Source organism: Danio rerio, chromosome 16, assembly GCF_049306965.1.
Source record: "Danio rerio strain Tuebingen ecotype United States chromosome 16, GRCz12tu, whole genome shotgun sequence".
Lineage (NCBI taxonomy): Eukaryota > Metazoa > Chordata > Actinopteri > Cypriniformes > Danionidae > Danio > Danio rerio.
The window spans coordinates 31,754,949-31,776,279 of record NC_133191.1 but is presented as its reverse complement, the minus strand read 5'-3'; the positions used below and the strand labels follow the sequence as shown (position 1 = coordinate 31,776,279).

The 21,331-nt window shown below is 33.7% G+C and overlaps 1 protein-coding gene across 1 annotated transcript in view; it reads left to right on the top strand.

The window, feature by feature from the left end:
• Positions 1 to 20,297, top strand: part of abcb4 (ATP-binding cassette, sub-family B (MDR/TAP), member 4) — a 29,917-nt gene extending 9,620 nt beyond the window's left edge. The window contains exons 16-28 of the mRNA NM_001316714.1: positions 2,722 to 2,883; positions 4,547 to 4,690; positions 4,792 to 4,896; positions 6,176 to 6,253; positions 6,358 to 6,441; positions 8,028 to 8,231; positions 8,311 to 8,411; positions 8,493 to 8,633; positions 10,131 to 10,287; positions 10,613 to 10,810; positions 13,900 to 14,106; positions 16,416 to 16,562; positions 19,509 to 20,297. Coding sequence (NP_001303643.1) covers positions 2,722 to 2,883; positions 4,547 to 4,690; positions 4,792 to 4,896; positions 6,176 to 6,253; positions 6,358 to 6,441; positions 8,028 to 8,231; positions 8,311 to 8,411; positions 8,493 to 8,633; positions 10,131 to 10,287; positions 10,613 to 10,810; positions 13,900 to 14,106; positions 16,416 to 16,562; positions 19,509 to 19,706 — 1,926 coding nt within the window. The 3' untranslated portion in view covers positions 19,707 to 20,297. The remainder of the gene's footprint in view (positions 1 to 2,721; positions 2,884 to 4,546; positions 4,691 to 4,791; positions 4,897 to 6,175; positions 6,254 to 6,357; positions 6,442 to 8,027; positions 8,232 to 8,310; positions 8,412 to 8,492; positions 8,634 to 10,130; positions 10,288 to 10,612; positions 10,811 to 13,899; positions 14,107 to 16,415; positions 16,563 to 19,508) is intronic.
• Positions 20,298 to 21,331: the final 1,034 nt, after the last annotated feature.

The following is a 21,331-nucleotide window of genomic DNA, read 5'->3' as shown; positions in this document are numbered from 1 at the left end:
GAGGTTTTGCATCTAAATTATTCATATACTGACCACATGTAAAGCACTATTTTTTTATTACATTATATAATATTGCAAGTATATATAGAGAAATGTACCCATTTATATGTGGTCGTACTTCTCACTTTATTTAGAACATTTTCTTTTTCTTAGAACCTAATTAGAACAAATGTTTAATTAAGAATTGTAGAAATTTTAAATAAATATTCATACGATATAAAAGACTTTTCAAAAACTAATGACTATATGCCCAACATAATAAGAAAACATATCGCTAAAAAAAGCTACATTTCACACAATGCCGTTATTCATATTTCTGTGTGCATCCCTGTAAAATATACAGTTAAAGTCAGAATTATTAGCCCCCTTTTAATTTTTTTTTATTTCTTTATTTAATATTTCTTAAATGATGTTTAACAGAGCAAGGAAATTTTCACAGTATGTCTGATAATATTTTTTCTTCTGGAGAAAGTCTTATTTGTTTTATTTCAGCTAGAATAAAAGCAGTTATTAATTTTTTAAAAAACAATTTTGGGACAAAATTATTTGCCTCTTTAAGCTAATTTTTTTACGATAGTCTACAGAACAAACCATCATTATACAATAACTTGCCTAATTACCCTAACCTGCCTAGTACACCTTATTAACCTAGTTAAGCCTTTAAATGTCACTTTAAGCTGTATAGAAGTGTCTTGAAAAATATCAAGTAAAATACTATTTACTGTCATCATGACTAAGATAAAATAAATCAGTTATTAGAAATAGGTTTCTAAAACTATTATGCTTAGAAATGTGCTGAAACAATCTTCCCTCCATTAAACAGAAATTGGGGAAAAAAATAAACAGCGGCGCTAATAAGTCAGGGGGGCTAATAATTCTGACTTCAACTGTATATATATATATATATATATATATATATATATATATATATATATATATATATATATATATATATATATGTGTGTGTATATGTGTATGTATATATATATATATATATATATATATATATATATATATATATATATATGTATATGTATATGTATATATATATATATATATATATATATATATATATATATATATATATATGTATATGTATATGTATATGTATATATATATATATATATATATATATATATATATATATATATATATATATATATATATATATATATATATATATATATATATATGTATATATATGTATAAATTGCATTCATATATATGATGAAAAAATATGACAAATTATAACCGTAAACAATGTATTTTTTAACACCACAAAATCAACAATAGAGCATAATAGGAAATGACAGACTTTTTTCTCCATACAGTATATAGTTTTAAAAGTCAGCTAATCACTCGTATGCAGTATCTGCTCATAGACTGATCCTCTGATAGACATGACTTTCAAATGCTCTTGTGTTTGTGTCAGTGTAAGCACTTGGACGAGGCCAATCAACTGCCTTTAACAATTCTCTCAGCATCACTGTCATGTCAGCAGTCAATTCATGTTTTTTCTGTACCAACTGGTTTTGCATTTGGTTATTTTGACAAAACTGTGACGTATGGCATTCTGTTCTTGGATGACCTGATTTTCAAGCCTTAAAATCCTTTACTGGCTCTTTTCACTTCTATAAATGTTTTATTTCGTTCCTGTTCCTTTACTAGTTAGTAAGGTCAAAAGCAGCCCTCTTGACATCTCATTAAGACCGTCAGTGATTTGGTTCATCACAGCAACCAGAAGTCATTCATGCTCTACAAGATTTGTCTATTTGAGGCAGCATGAGTAATGCTGGCTGTCAAAATATGTTGAGCTGATAGCAAAGCTGTTTCATGCCAAGTTAGGATGTTGTAGTCAAGTAGCAGCTAACAGTACAGTGACTTGACGACTTCCAGTTACTGCAGATTGAATTTGTTTTACTGTGAACAACTCTTAAAACATACATAAAGAGACCTTATGGATTGCATCTATCTGGATTTGAGTGAATGAGATACATTGACCAAATCAAAAAAATTTGTTTTACTTTAGGCTATCCATGATGTAATGTTTTTGTTTGTTTCAGTGCAGCATTATATTCAAGCTGTGGTCTTTTGTGGTTGATAAAAATCAAGTCAACAGTGAAATGCGCTTAAAGAGTCAAAAATCATCAACAAGTAAACCAAAATAAAATGTTCAGCCTGTGCACAAATTAAAATTGAGTTAATATTTCAGCAGTATCTAACACTATCTGTTTGTTCTCTGGTAAACAATCAGGGTTCTCAGCAGTCATGGATTTGTTTGGAATATTATGCAATTTTAAAAGGGATATTCTTTAAATATTTATCGTGGAGCCGTTGGAATATCAGAGATTTCTGTTTGTCGCTTAATATTTTTGTTTCCATTGATCAAATTGTAATTTTTCTTCACCATATTTTTTATCACATTGTTTTATATGTCGATTATGTTTAGGATCTTTTTGAGTTCCATTTTATTTCCTGCCACCACACAAACAGTCAGTACCTCTGATTTATTTATTAATTTTCAAAATCTGGGGTAATTTATCCATTACTGTTCTCATGGTGCCATTAAAGTCCTACAAAATTATATTCAGGGTAAAACACAAAAGTCAGAGAATTTGACATTTGCCTTAAAGTGAGAAGCTTGAACAGTGCGTGATAAAACAGGAAATGTGTTTAGAATGCAAAGAAGGTATATTTCTAGGTTTTGTGTTTGAATTACAGATGTTTAAAAGCACAGAGGTAGCAGAGGAGGACAGTGAGGAGATGACTATGGATGAGAAGAGTCCTTCAGTCAGCTCTATGAATGAACGCACACTCTTTAGACAGAAATCCAGAAGTGGCTCCGAAAAAGAGCTGAAGGAAGAAGAGAAACCGACAGAGGAAGTAAGAGACACAAAGTACCTACGTTTTATTTGATAGATTGACTAATTTGCTTATTTCCTTAGAATTCTTTTTAATTTGCTTACAAACACACACACACACACACATGTTGGTACTGGTGGTTTTGCTGTAAATCTCCACAGGCTTAATGTATGTTATACAATTAAAATTGCTTGTTATATGGCCCTACATTACCCCTACTTCTAAAACCAATCCAGTTTGTATATAAAAACCCCATTAAATATAATTTGGAACCCTTTTTTATTACAGTACAAGTACATGAGGCATGTTCACATAAGTCACTGTCTGTAATAGTGTACAACTACACTCTCTAGCCACTTTATTAGGTACACCTGTTTAACTGCTCATTAATGCAAATTTCTAATCAACTAATCACATGGCAGTTACTCAATGCATTTAAGCATGTAGACATGGTCAAGACAATCTGCTGCAAACCAAGCATCAGAATGGGGAGAAAGGGAATTTAAGTGACTTTGAATGTGGCATGGTTTTGGGTGCCAGACTGGCTGGTCTGAGTATTTCAGAAACTGCTAATCTACCTGGATTTTCACGCACAACCATATTTAGGGTTAACAGAGAATGGTCTGAAAAAGAGAAAATATCCAGTAAGCAGCTGTTCTGTGGGCACAAATGCCTTTTTGATGCCAGAGGTCAAAAAAGAAGGGCCAGACTGGTTCCAGCTGATAGAAAGGCAAGAGTATCTGCAGATACTAAATGCGCAACTCTGAGACAAATGGGTTACAGCAGCAGAAGACCACAAAAGGTGCCATTCCTGTCAGCTAGGAACAGGAAACTGAGGCTACAATTTGCAAAGGCTCACCTGAAGATTGAAAAAATGTTGCCTGGTCTGATGAGTCTCGATTTCTGCTGCAACATTCAGATGGTAGGGTCAGAATTTGGTACACTTTGGGCCTTTTAGTAACAATTTAGAATTGTGTCAATGCCACTGCCTACCTGAGTCGCTGACCATGTTCATCCTTTTATGACCACTGTGTACCCATCTTCTAATGCTTACCTCCAGTAGGATAACGCACCATGTTATAAAGTGCAAATCATCTCAGACTGTTTTATTTATTTATTTATTTTTTTAACATGACAATGAGTTCACTGTACTCAACTGGCCACCACAGTCAACAGAACTCAATCCAATAGAGCACCTTTGAGTTGCAGCAAATGTGCAGTAACCACATTATACTATCATGTCAATATGGACCAAAATCTCTGATGAATATTTCCAGTACTTTTGTATCTATGCCATGAAGGATTAAGGCAATTCTGAAGGCAAAAGGGGTTCCAACCCCAGTACTAGTAAGGTGTACCTAATAAAGTGGCCAGTGAGTGTATGTCATACCCATGTGATTTTACAAAAAACTGTCCTTTTAAGCAATAAGTTAATAATAATATTTTAAATTAAAAAATATATATATAATAATAAAAAATAATATATATTTTTTTTTAAATGTGGAAACAGACATGAGTATTATTTTAACTTAAACCTAATGTTTAGCTTGAATTATTATTATTATTATTATTATTATTATTATTATTATTCCAGTTTAAGGAACTTCAAGGTTATGATTAAATATTTTGAACGAGATTCTTTTTCATAACTGTTAGGATTTGTTCACTCTTTTCTTCTCTGCAGGAAAAGGTTCCAAACGTTTCGTTCCTGACTGTCCTGAAACTAAATTATCCTGAATGGCCATACATGGTGGTCGGAATTCTCTGTGCCACCATCAACGGAGGCATGCAGCCTGCTTTTGCTGTCATCTTCTCTAAAATCATTGCAGTATGTTGCGCATAACGAGAGATCAATAATACCATCAAAATAATGACATCATTGAGACATCATCATTCCTTATAGTATTTTGTTGTTTTCTTCCTCTTCAGGTGTTTGCTGAGCCGGATCAGAATCTCGTGCGGCAGAGGTGTGACCTCTACTCTCTGCTGTTTGCTGGCATTGGAGTTTTGTCCTTTTTCACTCTTTTCTTACAGGTTTGTTTCATGTTATTACACATAGCACTTGATAAAAACACTCTATATACAGACATTAAGCCACTTAGGTGTCATCTAGATAACCATCTGATACAAAATTTTAATCTGAGATGTAAAAGGCTGATTTATATGGATGCACATGAAAAGATTTTGTCCTGAAAACATACATGTAAGGTGCATCTTGTACATTTAGTGGTGGTAAAAAGTACATGTGATCTGATCTCTCTTATCTAAAAGCTGAGGACTGTTGTGAAATACCGCTTTGTAAGCGCCAAAGAAAAGCAGACAAGTCTGTCAATTATTTGCTGGGTGAAACTACCAATGTTAAAGATTCAGAAATGCCAAAAGAATGCTTTTTTTTTTTTTTGGTTTGTTTAATTTCAGATGTATTTTTTATTTCAGTAATATTTCAGCAGAAAATATGTAGTTCTTTTAAATATTATAATAGTATTTAAAACAACACAAAATATTTTATTGGAAATAAAATATAATATAATATAATATAATATAATATAATATAATATAATATAATATAATATAATATAATATAATATAATATAATATAATATAATATATGTTTCTTGAGCAAGAAATCTGCATATTATAGTGTCTTTCAAGAATCATAATATGATGTAAATATCAGAAAATATCAACCACATGACATGTATGTTGTATTAGCTGAAATGAAGATAATATGTATATATTTTTAAACAATGTATAAATCAGTGTTATGATAAGGGACATCTATGATAAAAATCATTTTTGTAAGGTGTTTGAACAGAACTGTGTGTAGGTATAGTGTGTCCACAGTCATATAAGAGTGACATAAGCACAATAAGTCTTATTTTTGACGTTAAAATTTGATCCAAATCCTGTCCCATGACTCATTGTTGCAACTCCACAACACATACTTTAAATAATAATTACTGGGAAAGTTCTTACTGTAGTATTTCTCACTAACATTACGTGAGATCTGCTTCCTTCATGTTAGTCACTGTGCTGTTTATCCGACTCAGCCTTTGACAGACACGTGGAAACGGTGGGCGGAGAGAACTAGCAGTAAAGGCACCGTCTACAAAAACAACTGCTTTGTTTTCAGAGCAGATAATTGCAATATTCTGAAAGCTGTAATAAATAATCTGATGGGTGTTTTGAGCTGAAACTTTCCAGACACATTCTGGAGACACAAAAGACTTATCTTAAATCTTGAAAAAGGGGTAAAATAAGTGTCAATTTCAGATATTTTTCTCTATTTAGTTTTATTGCTGTCTTTTTCTAGGGTTTCTGTTTTGGCAAAGCTGGCGAGCTTCTGACTATGCGACTGAGGTTTAAAGCCTTCAATGCAATGATGAGACAGGTGAGAGCACAATAGACTCATCGTCTCAAGGTTAACCACAATGATGCTATAATTAGATGTGTATTGATGGAGAGTAGCATGACACCTGTCTGTGTGTATTGTAGGACCTGGCCTGGTATGACGATACCAAGAACAGCGTGGGTGCGCTGACCACCAGACTGGCTGCGGATACTGCTCAAGTGCAGGGCGTAAGTTTTACCAAAGTCTCTCACTGAAAAAAAATTATTCAGAGATGATTCCTTGGATTTACTATTTTTTTTACGTTAAGTGGTTGTAAACAATTTATTTGTGTTGAATTTAAACAAACCAATTAAGTTGAACATTATTAAACTTAATTTGTTTGTTTAATTCAACACAAATAGTTTGCAACAGTTCTGCATGCAACACTTTTTTCAGTGCTTTAAGGAACAAAAAAGTGTATTAAGTATTATTTTATTATATTAATATATTTTAATCATAATTTCTATTAATATATTAATATAAATTAATAATAATAATAATAATAATAATAATAATAATAATAATAATAATAATTATTATTATTATTATTATTATTATTATTATTATTATTATTATTATTAAATATATATAAAATTATAATAATGTTATATTATTGTAATATATTGCTAAAGTGTAATCTATAGTTTTTGGTTTTACTGCAGGCAGTAACACATAATCCTATACATAACTAGCTGCTAATCTCCCAAATTGATACTCCGTATCCGTTAATGTTACGGATGTTAATTATACTGCAATTAATTATACTCCGTAATGTTAATTATACTATTAAAATGACTTATGCTGAAATATAAATGATCCATTTTGTTTATTGGAAATTCTGATGAAATAACAATGTATTTGTGCCTCCTCTTTTTCTTTTATATTTCTTTGTCCACAAATTATTGTGTATCTTTTTATGTATTGTTAAATATATACAAAAAATTAAAACTTTTTTCATTTAATGATATAATAATATTATTAATTCATAATAATAATATTTAGATACAAACAACCTCCAAGTCCGAGGCCATGGTGCTCCACCAGAAAAAGGTGGGTTGTCATCTCTAGGTTGAAGGAAAGTCCTTACCCCAGGTGGAGAAATTTGAGTATCTCTGGGTTTTGTTCACGAGTGAGGGAAGGATGGAGCGTGAGATTGACAGGTGGATTGGTGCAGCGGCAGCAGTAATGCAGTTGATGTATTGGTCCATTGTGGAAAAGAAGGAGCTGAGCCAAAAGGCAAAGCTCTCGATTTAGCAGTCAATCTACAGTCCTACTCACTATGGTCATGAGATTTGGGTCATTACCAAAAGGACAAGATCCCGGATGCAAGCGGCCGAAATGAGTTTCCTCCGCAGGGTGGCAGGGTGCACCCTTATAGATAGGGTGAGGAGCTCTGTCACCTGGAAAGAGCTCAGAGTAGAGCCCCTGCTTCTCCACATTAAGAGAAGTCAGCTGAGGTGGCTTGGGCATCTGTTTCGAATGCCTCCTGGATGCCTACCTAGGCAGGTGTTTCAGGCATGTCCCACCAGGAAGAGGCCTCAGGGAAGACCCAGAACACGCTGGATTTACTATGTCTCTCGGCTGGCCTCGGAACGCCTTGGAACCCCCCTGGGGGAGCTGGAGGAAGTGTCTGGGAAGAGGGAGTTTCTCTCCTAAGACTGCTGCCCCCGCGACTTGTCCCCGGAAAAGCAGATAAAAATGAATGAATGGATGAATAAATTGTTTGTGATAGTGATATCCCAGAAAACTTTTTTTCTAACCTTTTTTCCGACAGGCGACTGGTGTGAGATTGGCAACACTGGCGCAGAATGTGGCCAACCTAGGCACCGCCATTGTCATCTCATTTGTGTACGGTTGGCAGCTGACCCTCCTTATCCTCTCAATTGTGCCAATCATGGCTGTGGCAGGAGCTATTCAGATGAAGTTACTGGCAGGACATGCTCTAAAAGACAAGAAAGAACTTGAACAAGCTGGAAAGGTTAACATTTACACTCACACTTCACCATGGCTTAAACATAAATCAACTGTTGTTTATAATGCATTATTTCCCCGTTTAGATTGCAACAGAAGCCATTGAGAATGTCCGTACTGTGGTTTCATTGACCAGAGAGAGCAAGTTTGAAAGTCTCTATGAGGAGAACCTAATTGTGCCCTACAAGTATGTTTAAATAACTTAATCGTATATGTTTAAAGATCATATATGCCTATTAAGATTTTAATTGTTTGTGTGACTTCCTAGAAATGCCAAGAAAAAAGCACACGTCTTTGGCCTGACGTTCTCTTTCTCTCAAGCCATGATTTATTTTGCCTATGCCGGTTGCTTCAAGTTTGGCTCTTGGCTCATTGAACAAAAGCTGATGACCTTTGAGGGTGTCTTCCTGTAAGTGAATCTTAACTCACAGCAACCAATGAAAAATATCCCTCATTAGTGTCAATATGATCCAGAGTTGTCTTCCATGATCATCACTGGTAAAAAATAAACAGATGTGAGAGAGGTCAAGTAGTAAAGAAACACAGGGAAGGTCCAAAGTCTGCTGTTCTTTACAGTATGAGTTAATGATTGAGGAAACAACAGTGAGTCAGAATAAACTTATCAGATGTGCAGTAAATGTAGATTCTGTCTAAGACTACACCAGAATGAGACTGGTGATCCACATATTGAGATGCTGATTTTCAGATTAAGCTTTCAAGAAGATCTACATAAAATGTATAAGAGAAATAAGATTTTAATTTACATCTGTAATTTCTGTGAAAAAAAGGATATTACATTTTAAATATTGCTATTATAAAAATGTATGACCAAGTGATATAACCAGTTCTGTAGTATAACCAGTGGTATAACCAGTTTTATTTATTTATTTTTATTTATTTGAACTCTTGCTTATTTATCTGAATTTAAAGGGCACATAGTTTACCCCTTTTTTTAAGATTTAATATTAATATTATGGTTCTTCTGAGTGTGCCAGTTTAGATTCAGTTCAAAACACAATTCAGATTTTTTTATTATATTGTTTTAAAAAGTGTTATTTTGGAGGCGTGTACACAGCTTGCTGTTTTAGGGGTATGTTGCTTCACATAAAAATTAGTTTCGACTTCCCGCCCAACATAACAAGGGGGCGGAGCTAAGAGCTCCCCCGCTCTGTGTTTAACAACAGACAGGCAGACAGAGAGAAGCAACATGAGTGAGAGGACCAGCATTCAGCCGTACATGTACGCCTCGGACACAGACCTAGCAGAGAGTACAAAATCATTTGTGTCTTTGTATAGTTTTACAGCCAACTGTGACATCGCTTTGACTCACACGCTGAAAATGGCGGACGTGAAACAACAAACAGAGGATATGGTGATGTGTGCCTGTCAATCAGTATTGGTGGGCGGGGGGACCGCACTCCTACGTCAAGTTGCGGTCGATCTAAAAACCGCTTTAATTGGTCCACCGTTTTTATGTTGTTAAATTGAAAAAAAATATATAACTGGGTGTGTTTATATCATCCCTATATGACAGTCTACACACCATACCTACACACATGTCTGTCCAAACAGCTTGAAAAGTAGAATCTTCACCATAGGTGCCCTTTAAGGTTAAATTATTATTTATTTTGTTCATTTAATTTTTTATTTACAAATTTGTGTTATTCATGCATCATATACAATATATAATTATAGTTATATTAAAATATTGTGTCATCATTCATTAGAATACTTTCTGTTTTTTAGAATTAATAAAAAGTTTTTGTTGTTTAATTGTTTTTATAACATTTTAATTATTCTGTTATTTTACGTTGAAATACCTGAATGTTTATTTATTAATTAATTAGTTATTTACTTTTAGTATGATTTATTGACTTATTTTCTATACTTGTCTGTTTGTTGATAGCGTGATCTCAGCTGTGGTGTATGGAGCAATGGCAGTTGGAGAGGCAAACTCCTTCACTCCAAACTACGCTAAAGCCAAGATGTCTGCTTCTCACGTCCTGATGCTCATCAACAGAGCCCCGGCCATTGATAACTCCTCAGAGGATGGAGACAAGCCGGTACTCAATCCATACATGAACACACGTTAACAAAAAACAGCATGTTTAACAACTGCATAGGGCCTTATTTCAAGGCAAGATTGTATAATTCTTAGAAGCCTGTCATGATGAACTTCCTCAGGAATCACTCCTGGAAATGAATCCTTTATCATTTCTGCTGTTCCATTCTAATCTGATAACCACCCAGAGAGAGCTGGACTCTGTCCACCTTTAATATCCGGAGTCATTCAATGTACACACATCATCGAGAGACAGATATATTGCTATGTCAACACTAATATACACCGATGTGTACTAATAGGCATGTTTCCTCTGATCTCTGTAGGATAAGTTCGAAGGGAATGTGGGTTTTGAACATGTGTATTTCAAGTACCCATCCCGGCCGGATGTGCCAGTGCTGCAGGGTCTCAAGCTTCGGGTGAAGAAGGGGCAAACACTCGCTCTGGTGGGCAGCAGTGGCTGTGGAAAGAGCACCACCATCCAGTTACTGGAGAGATTTTATGACCCTCAGCAGGGCAGAGTGGTAGGTGAACACATTATAATATTGACAAAAAACTATTACCATAAAATGTTTGTTAAAGGTAATTATCACTCTAAGTTCTTTTAAATAAAGTTGTCTTTAGATTCTTTCAAGTTTAAAGGCAGATATTTGCTCCTGAGGGAAAACTGTCAAAACCAGACAGTTCTTTGTGGTTTTATTATGAGAAAATTCTAACAGATTCTTGCCAAAAATCTGAATAAAACTTGCTCAAAGATGCAATATAAACATATTTTGTTGATGGACTTATTCAAAGAAACATAAAAAATTAAGACAGCAGGTGAAGTTAAAATATAGTGCAATGCAATGTAGTTTTTTCTGGTTGATTAATATGTTCATTCAATGGCTTTTCTATAAATTAGTACATTTACAATACACCAATAATAATAAAAAAAGGACACCAATAATCCGATTTTTATGTGATTAAGACAATACTCTGATTAAGCATCTACCATGTAAACAGGGATTTTTTTAAAAATTCATTTAATCTGATTAAGGTCATAATCGAACTAAACAGAAATCAAATTAAGACACGTGGAGTATGCCAATTTTAGTCATATTATTGAAGTGCAGTACAGACATGTAAACACCTTAATTAAGCTATTATCGTCATGTAGGATTTTCAACGCATTTTGTGACAGGATAGTCTATAGACCAGGGCTATTCAATTGGCGGCCCGCAAGGCATTTTGTTCCGGCCTTTCAAATAGTGTGACCAAGACATCAAAAATAAGTTTAGTTCATTTGAAAAACGGCCGTTATAGTTATGAAGTGATGTGCATCTGTTTAGTACAGCATGAGCTGAAGAGGCGCATATGGTGAGTCACCAAAACGAGTGGCGCAGCAGCGGCACACTCGGCAGCAGGATTTGGATGAGTTTGTAGAAAAGGCCTTTTGTATTATGCATTGATATCATCAATAGGGATGCAACGATATTAGCAGTTAACAGTTAGTTAATCGTAAAGGCTTCTAAGCAGCATTTCTGTTACGAAACTTAAAAAAAAAAAAAAAAACTTGGCATTACAAAATGCCAAGGTTTTTTCCCCCTATACGACATGTGGTCTGAAATTCCATTAACATTACACTCTTCAAGCAGTTCATATTCGCATCCAATATCTCATTTGTCGTGGAAGGCATGCTCGAAATGTTCCTGAATGAAAGTGAAATTGCCAATCTGCAGTTAAATTACATGAAATTCGGGTGGAAATGTGGATAACACGGTGACGCAATAACGTTAATCGGATTATGTGCTATAAAATGTAAAACAGGATCATGAAAGGAGCATGCAAAAAGCAACCTATGTAAACACATTAATCCTATTATTGTCTTATTCAGATTAATCAAATAATTTGATTACTGATGTCCATGTAAACAGAATCAAGAAGCTAGAAACAGGGATTGAGCAATTTGACCTTTTAAAGTTGTTTTTTTATTTTGTTGTATTTGAAAGCAGCAACACAGCAAAATGTATGGTTAGTTTTGTTCTTCAACTACAAAATAGCATAGACAGCAGCTCCCACAAGTCTGGAATATCATGACATTTTAAAAGGTCTAATCCAGACATTGACAGTCAAAATATATACATACATATTTTTTTATTGTTGGTCAAAGTAATGGAATATCAGGGACTTTTTTTGTCTCATTGTTTCACATTTTTTCCTACTGTTGTGGTTTAGCTATTATTAGCACCATTTTTCAGTCGTAAGTCAAATTCATTCACCAAGATGTACCTGTTAGTTAAAGTTAACATGCCAGAAAAGTGTTCGTTTCTAGAGCTTTGGCAACAAAATAGCCACTTTAAAAGACTGGGTGATTTTTTATTTTTTTTTAGTTAAGTCTGAGTTTGAATTATGGCTGAATTATGAGTCTGAATTAGTTATCGTTACTCTCATAATAGCTATTAAATTCATGATAATTTCTATACACTCTCAAACTTTTTTACATATTATTATTTACAGCTGTATCCAGAATTATTAGCCCCCCTTTAAATTTTTATTTCTTTTTTAAACATTTCCTAAATGATGTTTAACAGAGCAAGGACATTCTCACAGTAGGTCTAACAATATTTTTTTCTGGAGAAAGTCTTATTTGTTTTATTTTGGCTAGAATAAAATCAGTTTTTAATTTTAAATAAACATTTAAGGTCAAAATTATTAGCTCCTTTAAGCTATATATTTTATCGATTGTCTACAGAACAAACCATCATTATACAATAACTTGCCTAATTACCCTAACCTGTCTAGTAAACCTAATTAAGCCTTTAAAAGTCACTTTAAGCTGTATAGAAGTGTCTTGAAAAATATCTAGTCAAATATTATTTACTGTCATCATGGCAAAGATAAAATAAATCAGTTAATAGAGATGAGCTATTAAAACTATTATGTTTAGAAATGTGTTGAAAAAAATCTTCTCTCCCTTTAACGGACATTGGGGAAAAATAAACAGGGGGGCTAACACATTTTAAAACTTTTTTTAGAGCAAATTTTTATATTATAACATTTATTGATAGTGACTTTTCCCTGAGGATCTGTATTGACACTTAGCTTTACAGTTTTACATCATTAATCCAGCTCAGCAAGAGGTCATTCACACAACCAGGGAAGTTAACATCTTAAAACCTCTCCCAAGGTCAGTGATAAGGTATCTCTTAAGGTTGTTAAAAAGTCAGACCAGAAAAAGGAAACCCGAGCATGAACATCAAAGGATGCTCCTTCACCTCAATACTTCAGGTTCTTAACTTTAATATCACACAACAAAGACCTGTTAACATCAGGTGATCTGATTACGAGCAGACATCGCTAAATAACTTGATCATTTTTGTGGTTCGGTCAGTTAAACTAAATTCACAAGCAGTGAAAAAACATACACACACTAAATTTGTTGCATGAATGCAAACATTACTTGTTATACAGCATAATAATCTGACTGGTCAAAATACATGACAAAGTGTAAAATAAAATCTGAATATTAATAATAATAAATCAAGTCTTAAAATAGTAGCAGTAGAGATGAATTGTCCCAGTAATAAATCATAGTTATTTACCCAAACTGATAAGGGTTACTCTTTGTTGACAGATGCTGGATGACAATGACGCAAAGCAGCTGAACATCCATTGGCTGCGCTCTCAAATTGGCATCGTTTCCCAGGAGCCTGTGCTGTTTGACTGCAGCCTGGCTGAGAACATCGCATATGGAGATAACAGCAGAGAAGTGGACCAGGAGGAGATCGTAGAGGCCGCTAAAGCTGCAAACATACACTCATTCATAGAGAACCTGCCACAGGTAAAAACACCACACATGAACAATCACCCACATAAACACTGTTCAAATTTTTGGTGTCTTTTTTTATAATGACACTAATCCATTTTTTCCTCATATTAAATTAATTAAAAGTGACAGAAAGGGAAATTTACAATGATAACAGATCTTTTAAAATATTCTAAACAACAAATAATTCCTTTGTTCATTAACAATTATTAAAAAGATCACTGTTAAATGAAAAAAAAAAACAATACAACTGTCTTCAGCGTTTATAATTATGGGAATTTGTTTTTAGCAACATATTAAGACGAATTCACATCATCTCACAGACAAACGCCAACAAACAGGTTGTATTAAGAATGTTTCCTATTCCAATTTCCACACACACAATAATTAAATAACTTGTTTAAGGCCTAAAAAGATATTTACATGAAACCTGTCTGATCCCTGGTAAGAGTTTGAAAATAATATCACACAACAAACACCAACAGACTTGTCTGTGCGGTGTGAATCGACCTTTAGGGCTCTATTTTGACGGTCCATGCGCAGAGCGCAAAATGCAGGGCCCAAATGCTTTCAGGGCATGTCAGGACGCGTTTTTGCTAATTTAAGGACGGGAAATTTGCCTTGCGCAGTGGCGCATGATCTAAAAGGGTTGAGTTTATTTTCTTAATGAGTTATAGGTGTGTTTTGAGAATAAACCTATTAGAGTCTCATCTCCCATTCCCTTTAAGAGTCAGCTGTGTCTAAGTCTAAGTGGAAAAAATGAGCATTTCACAAGCAAACAGTTAACAGTTGACAGTTTTTTAACAGAAAACTGTTAAACAGAGCATCTACTGCGTGAGAATGAGAGATAATGGAACTACTTTCACATTCGCTCTTGGATAGGGAAACCTTTACGCACAGACATCAATTAGTCTATAAATAAATACCTTTGTTTGTTAAGCGCAAATATTCGTTTCAAAACTATTTCTAAATTCAGTTCTAATTTCCAGCAAACGAATAAATGAACAATAATAACAAAATGTTATAATGAGTTATATCATAAAACACATGATGTGCCCCTTATGGTCTAAAACCTGACAGGTGGGCCAATCTAAGCTTGTTTTTAATAAAAACAAGTATAAATATGGATATATTAAATAATACTGCTAATAATAATAACATTATACAAAAGCAAATTGTTATGAATGAACTGAAAAAGCCTCCCGAGATGAAGAAGACATAAAAGCAGTGATTTTTCATATTTATGTAGGCTAGAAAATAGTATGTTTTGTAATATTTTAATCCTTTATATTTATATCCTATATCTATTCTTAATATATCCTATATATATCCTTAACATTTAAATTTTTTCATATGTAAAGATATTTGCCTATTGCTCAATTGTGCGTATTAAGCAGTGTGTAAGCGAGGCGCAACTCTGCGCCGGAGTTTAGACCGGATTAGTTTTGGTCTAATGAAAAATCTATTATAGTTTCTCAAAATAGCAACGCGCCAGCGGTCCGCCTCAGAACGCCTTCCTTTTTAGACCAGAACGCCTATGGGAGCACAAATGAGCGCTAATGCATTTGCTATTTAAACAGCGTAGCGCAACGCCTCAAAACGACTCTTGCACCAAGCTGAAACTACCAAAAGAATACTGCGCCAAGCCTTGCTCTACACTACCAAAAGACTACTGCGCCAAGCCTTGCTCTACACTACCAAAAGACTACTGCGCCAAGCCTTGCTCTACACTACCAAAAGACTACTGCGCCAAGCCTTGCGCTACACTACCAAAAGACTACTGCGCCAAGCCTTGCGCTACACTGCGCCAGGTGTATGATAGGGCCCTTAGAGTGATTTCTGAAGGATCATGTGATAAAACACTGGTGGTGGTGTGGAGAGACCCTCTCATATGATTGTAAAGCACAGAGCAGTACATGTTAAAACTGCTATAATAAAATGCATTCATTCAAACAGGGCTGGAGTAATGATGCTGAAAATGTTGTCCTTCCATCACACGATTACAATAAATATTGTAAATTATATATTAAGTGACTTAAAATTGCAAAAAAATATTTTGCTATATCAGTGTTTTGCTACATTTTTTAAATGTAGTCTTAGTAAGTAACAACTTTCTATAACATTTTAAAAACCTTTTTAACAGTAATAAACTTCCTGTTTGACCTTCAGTAGCTGTCAAAAGTCATTTGGAATGTTTAATTTCCACTCTTCTCATAAAACATGTTATCTAAATATTCTCATTTCACAAAGTAACCAACAATTAAAGAAAATATTTAATGATTGTGTAGATTTTGACCAAATGATATTGTGTGTTTTGTCTTCAGCGGTACCAGACGCAGGCGGGTGATAAGGGTACGCAGCTCTCAGGAGGACAGAAGCAGCGCATTGCCATAGCGAGAGCCATCCTCAGGAATCCCAAGGTCCTGCTGCTGGATGAAGCCACGTCTGCTCTGGACACAGAGAGCGAGAAGGTACAGCATAAGCACCGTTCACACACTACTGACGTTCTGGTCAAAAAAAAACATTGAGCCGTTTTAGGTTGAAATAACAATCAAACAAACAACAAAATAAAGATTAATCCAAATTAAAAACACATACACTATTAAACAAATCATTGTTGCCTTGAACCAGGAGCTGAACTCAAGTTAGGGAATCTATGAATGACCTGTGCATCTGCACTGCAGTTGCTTTTCTGCTTGGCATTTCTCATCTTGTGTTGTTATGCTTGGCTTCTGGTACTTTCTGATACTGTCAGAAATCTGCATCATCCTGCAAATAAGCGATCATAATTAAAGTCCTCAAACATAACCTATTTCGTTCAACAAAATCAAATCATAAAATTGTCACACACAAAATAACTCAAATTATCATTCAAAAACTACTAACATTTAAATAGTATGATCCTTCAGGTTTCGTAACGTTGACTGTGTCAACTTTATCAATGTTTTATTGCCAATTTTTCAGCTTTCACTGCAAAATCTTTTATATCTTTATCTCTAAAAGGGATGTAACGCAAATGAACATCAACACAGAAATTTTGGTGTTGATAATGGCAACTATTGTATTTATTAATCTCAAAACTACAAGCTTTAGTCTTTTATTTTATTATAGCAACACATAGAACTGTTTGGTAAAAAGCTTTGACACAGCGCCAACCAAGTGGTTAGTAGATAAAGTTCACATGAACCGGAAGATGCGGAGTCTTCTATTTTAGTATGTTGATATACTTACAACTGAAACTGAATATTGAATAGGGGCGGGGCTTTCTTTTTGCACATCATTCCCTAGTTGCAAACTAACAGTTATGTGGCCTAGTTAATAATATTGTGGAAGAATTTTTCAAACTGACATCAACAGAGAAGCACCATTAATCCAAACACCAAAGCAAATGGACTTTGATTGAAGATTACCATAACAAACTTTTTTTTTTTACTGGATTAACCTCCACAGATTAATTAATTGTTCTCCTAAAAGGAATAAAAATGTGCACCATTACGCAGTGAATAATCGTCTACACCTCCTCCAACCTTAAACCCAACTGTCACAGTAGCATGGGCGTTACCTTAGAGGATGTTACAATGTCCACTACATACTGGACCTAGTCCAGTTCATCATAGTGATACAGACTGTAGCGAGGACATCCTGCTAGTTTGGCCACACCGACCAAAAAATAAAAACTGGGCTCAGTGAGGCAAGCTGATTCCTAATCAAATACAATCCAGTGTTTTCAGTGTCAGCCATTTTGAATTTTGTTATTTATTTTTTGTTAATTATTGGTATTTGACACCATAGATATATACAGTTAAAGTCAGAATTATTAGCCACCCTGAATTATAAGCCCCTCCCCCTGTTTATTTTTCCCCCAATTTCTTTTTAACGGAGGAGAATGTGTTTTTTTCAACACATTTCTAAACATAATAGTTTTAATTACTCATCTTTAATAACTGATGAATTTTATCTTTGCCATGATGACAGTAAATAATATTTGACTAGATATTTTTCAAGACTTTTATACAGCTTAAAGTGACATTGAAAGGCTTAACTAGGTTAACTAGGCAGGTTAAGGTAATTAGGCAAGTTATTGTATAATGATGAGGGGCTAAAAATTTTGATCTTAAAATGGCTTTTAAAAAATTTAAAACTGCTTTTATTCTAGGCAAAATAAAACAAATAAGACTTTCTCCAGAAGAAAAAATATTGTCAGACATACTGTGAAAAATCCCTTGCTCTGTTAAACATTATTTGAGAAATATTTAAAAAAAGAAAACAAAATTCAGTGAGGGGCTAATAATTCTGACTTCAACTGTATATTTATGATTTAACACAATGCCTTGAAGATGTTAAACATTGTTGGGGAGGCAGCGGCGCCTTGTGGTCAAAATATAAAGACAATTTTTTTTTCAATGGCTTTTTTATTTATTTATTTGTTATTGCATAATCATCAGGAACAAACATACAAAACAATACAAAATTTGAAACACACAAAAAAACTAAAATAACAATGGTAAAAAGCAAAGATAAATAAAAATAAATTAATCACACAAAGTATAGTGTACAGCATTTCTACATCCAATGATTTTAAGAATTGACAGGGGAATCAAAAAAAGTGTCTAATAATTGATACATATCTCAGATTTTTTTCAACAATTTCAATGTCGAAATAAAGAAGTCAAACTCGTTACAAAACAACTGTTAATGTGGGAGATGATGATTTAGCTAATTTCTGTTTTGTGTATGTAAAACTGCGCCAATAAAATAAAGAGATTAACAATACATTCAAGACATTTGTTGAGTTTGTTTTCATTATAAAAAATAATATCTTAATGTAAAATAATAACTAAGTTTTGTCCTTTCAAAAATGTATTTGGCAAGATCCTTCCAGAAATTGTTTACACTGCTGCATTCATTAAATAAATGACAAAGGCTCTCTTTATCCACATTGCAGAAACCACCGATGTCCTCCATTTCAATGACTTTCATAAAAATGATTTTACCGGGTAAATTGTATGTAGTATTTTAAAATGAATGTCCTTAATTTTATTATTAATAGTGTATCTGAAAGGAAGTTAACCAGGCTCTTTTTCCAAAAACAATTTTCAATGGCTAATAGCTTTTGAGTAGCCGTTCATGTGGTCATTTGACTGAACGTCCAGTCAACGTCAATTGTCAGCAAATTTACACTGGAATTCATTAAATCCACATCATGATCACAAAAAGTTTATACATTTTGTGTTGACAAATAGTCATCTTACACTGACCACACCTCACTAGTGACTGAAATAGCTTTTCGACCATTTTAGCATGCCGTCTTAATGTCTTTTATCCTCTATATTATTTTTTACCGTCACATCTGCGGTAACGTTATCAGTCGACACTTATCCTCATTCATCACTTCTGTCTGTCTGTCCTGTGTGTAGATTGTTCAGGACGCTCTGGACAAGGCGAGCAAGGGCCGCACATGCATCATTGTAGCCCACCGGCTGTCCACCATCCAGAATGCAGACTGTATAGCGGTGGTCCAGAACGGGGTGGTGGTAGAGCAGGGCACGCACCAACAGCTTCTCAGCCAGCAGGGGGCGTATTATACTCTTGTCACCTCACAGATGAGCCACTGATGATGGAGCAACGACACGCCCCGGAGAAACGCTCTCCTCTGCCTGCAGCTCCATGGTATGTTAGGGTCAAATACCACAGGTAATGGGGGAGATACTAAGAACATGGACATTTGTGTCCAGATGTAAGCACTTGTGTAACTGTGCCTTGTCATGTTGTACTTTTCAGTTTTAGGCCACAATATTAATCCAAATCGGCACTTTCTTGTTGCGGATTGAATTTTATATATATATTTAAATTAATTTCAACTATCAAGCACTCCCATGATCTCATTTCCTGGATGCACAGTTTATGCAACAAAAAATGTTCAGGGCAGAACATTTCAAGCGTGATTATGTACAGTAATTTATATATGAACAGCGTAAATCATGACTAATAGCAGAGATATTCTCACTGGTGAAGACTGTTGTTGTGCATTAAGTGAATATATGACCAAAGAGTTTCTATTTTATAAGGATTTCTGTATGTGTGGTTCCTTGATGTCTGTCAGACTAACATGAGGCCATTTTATTTTGTCTTTTTATGGCACTGTTTTCCTAGCACACATACTGTATGTAAAAAAAAATGTTTGGAATAAAGTTTTCATTTTTCATTAGTGTTTGTTATTATACTTTGAGACTCATGAAAACAGAAATTCATTTTTTTTTTCTCAATTCTGAAGCAGAAATCAGTTTCATCTTGGAAAGCAGGGTTGGTTGTCAATTGGATAGTGGCGGGGTTCAAATAATTAAAGTCTCAACTTCAAAACACTGTTGTTTTTAGAATTAAAATCTATTATTTTTCATATGCTAAAAGCTAAGCAGATTTTTTTTTTATTAGTTCTTTATTTTTTCAATGTCACATTTATAATATAAAAAAAAACACAAACAGATTTTTCAATATATACACTAACAGTCAAACGTTTAGTGGTCAGTTGGATTTTTAAATGTTTTAAATGAAACTTTTCCTGCTCACCAAAGCTGCATTTATTTCATCAATACAGAACAAACTGTAAAATTGTGAAATGTTCTTGCACTATAAAATAACTTCAAGAGAAGTTTATTATTTCATTTAATCATTTATTCTAGTGATTTTAAAGAGGAATTTTCAGCTTCAGTACTCCAGTCCTCAGTCACATGATCCTTCAGAAATCACTTTAATATTATTATTGTTTATGGTAATAAAAGCAATAATGACTGGGTAATCATTTCATTCGAAACTACATACAATAAGAAAGCAGTTATTTAATTTTTATTAAAAATTTGACAATATCTTTTTTTTTTTTTACATTTTATGTATTATTATGATTTTTCTGTAAAAAAAAACAAAAAAAACGTAAAACTGTGTGTGTGTGTGTGTATTTATGTACACACACACACACAAACACACACACACACACACACACACACACACATATAGTTTGGCATGTAGCTAAAAATAATTATATATATATATATATATATATATATATATATATATGTATATGTATGTATGTATGTATGTATATATGTATATATATATATATATATATATATATATATATATATATATATATATATATATATATATATATATATATATGTATGTATATGTATGTATGTATATATATATATATATATATATATCATTTTTAGCCACATGCCAAACT